Source organism: Cornus florida, unplaced genomic scaffold (assembly GCF_030987335.1).
Source record: "Cornus florida cultivar Cherokee Brave unplaced genomic scaffold, ASM3098733v1 CherokeeBrave_3.0.0_Hap2_Chr05, whole genome shotgun sequence".
NCBI classification, from domain to species: Eukaryota; Viridiplantae; Streptophyta; class Magnoliopsida; order Cornales; family Cornaceae; genus Cornus; species Cornus florida.
This window is the reverse complement of record NW_026775575.1, coordinates 57,575,632-57,583,045: the sequence shown is the minus strand read 5'-3', so window position 1 is coordinate 57,583,045 and position 7,414 is coordinate 57,575,632. Positions and strand designations below refer to the sequence as shown.

The following is a 7,414-nucleotide window of genomic DNA, read 5'->3' as shown; positions in this document are numbered from 1 at the left end:
ATATTCTTTCTTAGTCCTTTGTTCCACCACCGTTACCTTCCACCATCACCACCACCACCACCTTTCGCCACCGCCACCGTGACCTTCCACCACCACCGCCATTACCATTGCCACCATCACCCTCCACCGCCACTTTTTATCACCACCTCTCGCTGCTACCATGACCTTCCACCAGTATACCATTGCCACTGCCACCTTCCACTATCACCTTCTGCTACCACCACCATTGCCATCGCCATCTTCCACCATCACCGCCACCAACCACCACCACTTTCCATTACCACCTTTTGCCACCATCGCCACCACCGCTACCAACCATTACCACCTTTCGCCGCCACCACCACCACCTTCCAACACTGTCACCGTAACCTTCCATCACCATTGCCACCGCCACCATCACCCTCCACTACCAATGACCACCACATTCCACTATCGCTACCTTCTACCACCACCACCACCTTCCACTATTGTTATCTTCCACCACTGCCGCCACTGTGACCTTTTACTACCACCACCACCACCTTCCACTATTGCTATCTTCCACCACTGCCGCCACTGTGACCTTTTACTACCACCACCACCACCATTATCATCGCCACCTTCCACAACTACCACCCTTTCACCATTGTCACCACCGTCGACATCGTCATATTCTACCACTACCACCCTCAACCACCACCTTCCACCACCACCACTATCACAATTCCCTTTTGCCACCACCACCACAAGCATTGTCATCACTTTCCACCACTGCCACATTCGCCTAATTATTGGAGGCTTACAATAATTGTTAAGGATAAATGATATTATTGTCAAGAAAAAAATAACTCGTCAAACGTCTTTTTCTTATGAATTTCTTCCAACAAAATTCCTAAAATTCATTTCACGAAGGCCTTATCAATGAAGGACTTTTAATAGTAGAATTCTCACGGGGTTTAATTTTTGGGAATCTAACTTTTTAAGAGGTTGGGTTTTAATATTTTTTTATTATATTGATAGTGAATGAATTATCAAATATGTCCATAGTGGGTACATAAAATGTGATGATTTGCTTTTTATAAGTTCAATACAAGAAGGTTAAATTGATAATGTTACAAAAAATAGTACTTTAATTTTTCAAATGAGACATTTATTTTGGAATACCCAAAAATAAAAAAGTAAACATTTAATAGCATGTGTTCCTTACTGTTACGGGGTTTGGACTTTGACAAGCCCCCTGACAGCCATGGGATGCTGTCAGCATGCATCGGGGGTGCCCGGTGGCATTTTCTTAAATATGGCGAAAAAGTAAAGCTTGGAGTTTTAGCTCAGGATCTTTATGGGAGGTACCTTGAGTCCATAGAAGATGGTTGGCGCAGACGCCACTCGATTTAGATGTCGGGAAGGGTCTAAAAGGCTATTATGACTCCTCAAGCATAGGTGATGTCTGCTCCTGTCAGACTGCTGATTTTCCTTATAACTATACTAGGGAAGGGTCTGTTGAGCACATCAGTTGGGCTATGGCATGGCTTACTTAGAGGGCTTAGCCAACGTGTATGGGCACATGTTGCACCACTCTAAGATGGTAACACAAAAGGGGAGCATCCAAACTACCGAAAGGCAAACAAGTGAGCAACGGCACGCGCAGGCGTCCAGGCGGGCGCGTGGGCAGGCGTCTAGCCCGATGTGCGCGCGGGCATACAGCCGTGTGCTCACGGGCGTTCAAGCATGGCACGCGCAGATGAGCACCAACTTGCCCACCGGTGTGCAGCAGCGCGCTTAGGGGCGTGCACTCGGACGTGCACACGGGCATGCATGGCTTGGCACGTCGTGCACTCTGAGATATTTATATGTGGGTGCAGATTAGTGGGCTTGGCACGGGCTAGGTTCATAAGGTTGGCTCAGATGTTATTTAAAGCATGGACCACACAAGTCATGGCTTATTGTTACAGAAGATGGCTAAGTGGGCTCAGTTCGTTGGGGGAAGTTACTAACATTTCCCACTCATGTGCATATATTATGGGGAGTGGGGGTGTGCTCAGTTGGTTGGGGGAAGTTACTAACACTTCCCACTCATATGCATATATTATGGGGAGTGGGGGGTGTGCTGAGTAACTTACCATGCATGTGACATTGATATGAGGGGACAACACATAGGTGGTTAGAGTCAGTTTTCTTCCACTATGCTGATATATAGAAGGTGGCAAATAATGTGCAACTTCCTGTGGACATGTGGCATGAGCAGAGCGTGCCAACAAGCTAGTAGTTGGGGTTGTCAACTGCATATGTAGTGCTGGCACACTTAAAGGGTGCCAGCACGACCCTAAGTGGATGGGGGTGTCATCCACTACTTTAGTGGGCAGTTGTGGGCGGTTTTAAGAATTTGTCTATATATTGCTAATGTGGGTTCTGTAGAGAGGGCAGATTGAGAGTGCGACACAGAGTTGTGTTGTGAGAGCTTGAAGATGCAAGAAATTCATACTCTCTTTCTCTCTCTAGAATTCTTACATTTCAACCAAAAAATATCTCCCCTTTTCTTTCCATTACTTCTCCTATTTATAGATATTTACAAATGTTGACCGATTGCTGGATCTGGGCCTGTTCCTCCATAAGTCCTGGTCACCTTTGATGGGCTTATTCGCGTTCGGCCCATATGGCAGTGTCTTTTTATGGGCCTGACCCAGCTATACGGACCGGATGTCGTGTTTGCAAGTTATATCCGGCCCATGTCATCCTGGGCTTCCTCAACTGCCCCCATAATTACCCCTTATTTAATAAGGGGGTAATTATTAATGGCGTCTCATCATGACGTTGACGGCTCGAGAAACCCACGTGGGAGAACGGACGGTCAGATCCAGAATCAATGTTCCGGGGCTCGATGAATTTCTCGCCTTCCTGACGCTTCGGCCCTCGGGTCCCCCTCGCCTTTATAAGGCTCTAGAATACCACTTCATGCCTTTTTACCGTCTCCATCATCAGTCAAATCTCTCTCTTTTTAGAACAGTGCTAAGCTTTTTCTGGTGAAATCCTTCAAGAGTCATTCTTCCCGCGATCTTGCAGTGCTCTTTGTTACTCTCTACCTCAGAGGTTAGTTTTGTTCCTTTTTACTTTCGGCAGGCTTCTTTTTACCCTTTTAGATCCTTCAATCACTTCCACCATGGTTGTAGATCTAGATGTTCTTCGTATGAGACTTAGACTTCCTGACAACATCCAAGTTAGGGTTTGCCCTAAGGACGTTAATATTATGACCGGTGCCGGCCTCCTCCCCGGCGAAGTTTTATTTTCAAACCTTCAACTGAATGTCGTTAGGTTCCCTTTGCATCCCTTCTTTAATTATGTCTTCAATAGACTAGGGATATCCCCCCTGCAGGTAAACCCCAATTTCTTTAGAATCATATCCGTTATGCTACTGTTGATTCGTGACAGAAGTCTGGAACTTGACCTCATAGATCTTCTTCTGTGTTATAAGGTCAGTAAGATCCGAATTAATGAGCCTTTTTACCACCTCTACCCGATCGAGAAGATGTCCATATGCACAGACACAATCAAATCTGAAAAGGGTTGGAGGGATAACATTGTGGGTATTAGTGGGGCTTGGTCTTCGCCGGCTGCAGAGGATTATCCAATCCCGAGCGCCTTTGGCGTCTGTTCTGTTTCCTCATATAAGAAATTCAAATCTCACAAAAATGATTGCCCCTACGAAACATGCGTTCCTCGCTTTTGTACTTTCTTATGCCGCTCCTTAGGAATACCTTGTGATGACTTGAGCTACAGTGTTTGCAGGGATAGGAGTAATTACTTGAAGAAATACGTTCTGAACGATATTCCTTCCTGCTCAGACCTCCTCACTTCAGACAACCTCCTAGCGCTCTCATCCCTCGGCTATAACATGAGCAGGCTTCAGATCCCCTCTTTTCGCAGGAAGAAAAATAATCCCCAAGCCACTTCTGCTGCTGGGGCAACCTCCTCTCCTGCATCAGCCTCTTCCTCAGCCACCATCTCTGACACCATCCCGAGCACGGTGGCTATTGACTCTGTTGTCAGCACCCCTGCTACCAACCCGAACGTGTCTCCTCAAATCACTACAGCCCCTGCTGCCGTTGGGGGCGCTCGGGACAAAGAACGAGGCAAAAGGCCTCATCCTGACAGTGGAGTCGACCCTGAGGAGGAACCTCTCATAAGAAGGACCCGGGTCTCTGGGCCGGGTGCTGTCTTGCATCGCCCGGTCAGAGCTCTTGCCCCTTTCGGGCCTGTTGCAGCTGGTGCCTCTGCTTCTGCTTCAGGGTCCCCTTCTCTTCCCACTTTACCACCATGGGCTCCTCGGTACACCCGAACGGATGGGACGTTCATGAAGCCGAACGAGACCATGCTAAAGGATGGCCAGACCGCCATGGCGTATTATAGGAGCATGTGGACTCCGAAAGACCTTGAGGCGGCGAAAGACCTATCCCAGAAGGATGTGTTCAGCCGCTTTCCCCAATCTGCCATGGAGGTGACTTTTATTTTCAACTCATGAATTCCCTCATATTATTTGGTCTTGCCTTCGCCCGACCAGACTATCGGTTTAACCATTATTAATGTACATCTATGCAGACTCTGTTCGGAATGATGGCTATGCAGAAGCAGGTAGAGATGGGGAACGCCAGGGCTCGTAAGTTTTCTGATAGCCTGGAGGTGGCCAATAAAGAAAACGACCTTCTCGCCAGCAAGAATGCCGAGGTATTGGCTCGACTTGAAAAAACTGAACAAGAAAGAGATGACTTGAAGAAGGAGAACGACTCTCTTCAGGATGAGAATGATGCCCTCCAGCTTGAAAAGAGCGTCTGGCAGACTGAGCGTGATTCAATCAGAGACGAAAAGGCAGAGCTCCAGCGCCTTCTGGCTGATGAACAGTCTGCTCGGATGGCTTTTGAGAAGAGAGCTCTGGACGAGCGTACTGCTCTGATTGATACAATCAGCAGAGTGAACGGTGGGATGCTGGCTCTTCATGCCCGGTTCTCAAGGGTCGGCGCTCTTAGATATGCTCAAGGATTCCAAGAAGGTTTCTCCGACCGAGTTCCGGATGAGGGACAGACCAGCTCCACTCCAGATGAGGTTGATAAGGATTTAGGGATTGACCCTCTGGGGGTCTATGTTGACCCAGAACCCACCGAAGCGAAGCACATATTTGATGAGTGCCGGGACATTGCTTCCTCAAGGATCACTACAGCTCCTCCTACCGCTCTGCCTCTAACCGCTCCTCAATCGTCAACTGTGGTACCTCCCATAGCCACTACTGACGTTGGCCCCCAGCAGAATGACTCTGTTATTCATCTTGATTCCCCACCTCGTGAGGGTGAGACGGCTGATGGGACCGAGGAGGCGGGTCTGCACAACCAGGATGCTGTCGGTACTGAGGCAGCTAGCTAGGACTCCTCCGGACTCTTCGATTCCATACTTTTTTGTAACAATGTGACTTGAATATTTCATTTTTTGTAAACTCAATGCTTATTATGAATGAGATGACAGAACTCTTTTTCTTTTTTTCCTTTGTGTTGCGCTCTGTTCAACCCATTTTCAATATATATATACGCTTTCTCTCTTCTTTTTTTTTTTATATTAACTTTGTCGTGTGCTTGTTTATGGCAAGTGCTTGGCGTTCGGCTAGCAGTGCCAGCTGCCACTTATCGTGCTCAAGTGCCTGGCGCTCGGCTAGAATGCCACTTGCCACTTGGCTTTTTATTTTTTAGCAAGTGTCTGGCGTTCGGCTTATGGTGCCAGCTGCCACTTATCTTGCTTAAGTGCCTGGTGATCGGCTAGAATGCCACTTGCCACTTGGCTTTTCATTTTTTAGCAAGTGTTTGGCGTTCGGCTTATGGTGCCAGCTGCCACTTATCTTGCTTAAGTGCCTGGCGCTCGGCTAGAATGCCACTTGCCACTTGGCTTTTCATTTTTTTAGCAGGTGTCTGGCGTTCGGCTTATGGTACCAGCTGCCACTTATCTTGCTTAAGTGCCTGGCGCTCGGCTAGAATGCCACTTGCCACTTGGCTTTTCATTTTTTTAGCAAGTGTCTGGCGTTCGGCTTATGGTGCCAGCTGCCACTTATCTTGCTTAAGTGCCTGGCGCTCGGCTAGAATGCCACTTGCCACTTGGCTTTTTTATTTTTTTCGCAAGTGTCTGGCGTTCGGCTTATGGTGCCAGCTGCCACTTATCTTGCTTAAGTGCCTGGCGATCGGCTAGAATGCCACTTGCCAGTTGGCTTTTCATTTTTTAGCAAGTGTCTGGCGTTCGGCTTATGGTGCCAGCTGCCACTTATCTTGCTTAAGTGCCTGGCGCTCGGCTAGAATGCCACTTGCCACTTGGCTTTTTATTTTTTTTTAAAAAACCCTTTCAAAAAGGAAAGCTTATTTTTATAAATTTCAGGAATTTGCACATTCACACGTACTTGATTGAAAACATACGACACCCAATAAAGCTGAAACTTAGCTTTTATTGATAGTACCTCTTCAAAGATGTTGCATTCCAGGGCTTGTTGACCAACCTACCCGCCATAGTCTCTAATGTATATGCCCCCTTCCCTATGACTTCTGCAATTCTGTATGGGCCTTCCCAGGGTGGCATCATTTTTTTGACTATCCCCACCTTTCTTTTCAGAACCAGATCACCAGGGGCAAAATCTCTGTGTTTCACTTTTTTGTTGTGACTATTCGCCAACACTTGCTGGTATGATGCTAACCTTATTGCTGCAGCGTCCCTCTTTTCGTCTATCAGATCGAGGTTCAATCTTAACATTCTGTCATTCTGGTTTCGACTCCATGCTACGCTTCTGCTAGTTGGGACCAAGTGCTCAACCGGTATAACCGCCTCGGTACCATACGCCATTGCAAACGGGCTCTCCCCAGTCGGCCGCCTCGGGGTGGTTCTGTAAGCCCATAGAACGTTCGGGAGCTCATCCAACCACTTCCCTTTATGGTCCTCCAGCTTCTTCTTAATGCAGGCGAAAATTGTTCTGTTTGTAATTTCTGCTTGTCCATTGGCCTGGGGATGACTTACTGCAGCTAACTTCTGATTAATTCCATATTCCTCCAGCAGCTCTCTTACTTGCTTGCTGTCGAGGTTCGTGCCATTATCCATGACTATCGACCTCGGAACGCCAAAACGGCAGATAATATTGCTCCAAATAAATCGTCTCACATGAGTCTGAGTCACGCTTGGATATGGTTCTGCTTCCACCCACTTAGTGAAGTAATCCGTGGCCAGTAGCACATACTTGTTCTGAGCTCTTGCCGTTGGCAGAGGACCGACCACATCCATCCCCCATTGCGCGAAAGGCCATGGTGAGGCCATTTCGTGCAATTCCTCAGGTGGTTGGTGGATCAATGGCCCATATCGTTGGCATTTATCGCACCTTCGAGAGAACTCTTCCGCATCTCTTGACATGTTCGGCCAAAAATAC

The 7,414-nt window shown here is 47.7% G+C and overlaps 1 protein-coding gene across 1 annotated transcript; it reads right to left on the bottom strand.

The window, feature by feature from the left end:
* Positions 1-435: 435 nt before the first annotated feature.
* Positions 436-759, bottom strand: LOC132309317 (uncharacterized). Its single transcript, XM_059807632.1, has one exon. The coding sequence runs from the start codon at positions 757-759 to the stop codon at positions 436-438; it is 324 nt and encodes a 107-aa protein (XP_059663615.1).
* Positions 760-7,414: the final 6,655 nt, after the last annotated feature.

What these genes read in the sequence shown, in the direction of transcription:
- LOC132309317 (XM_059807632.1), bottom strand. Translation starts at nt 759, where the DNA reads ATGTGGCAGTGGTGGAAAGTGATGACAATGCTTGTGGTGGTGGTGGCA.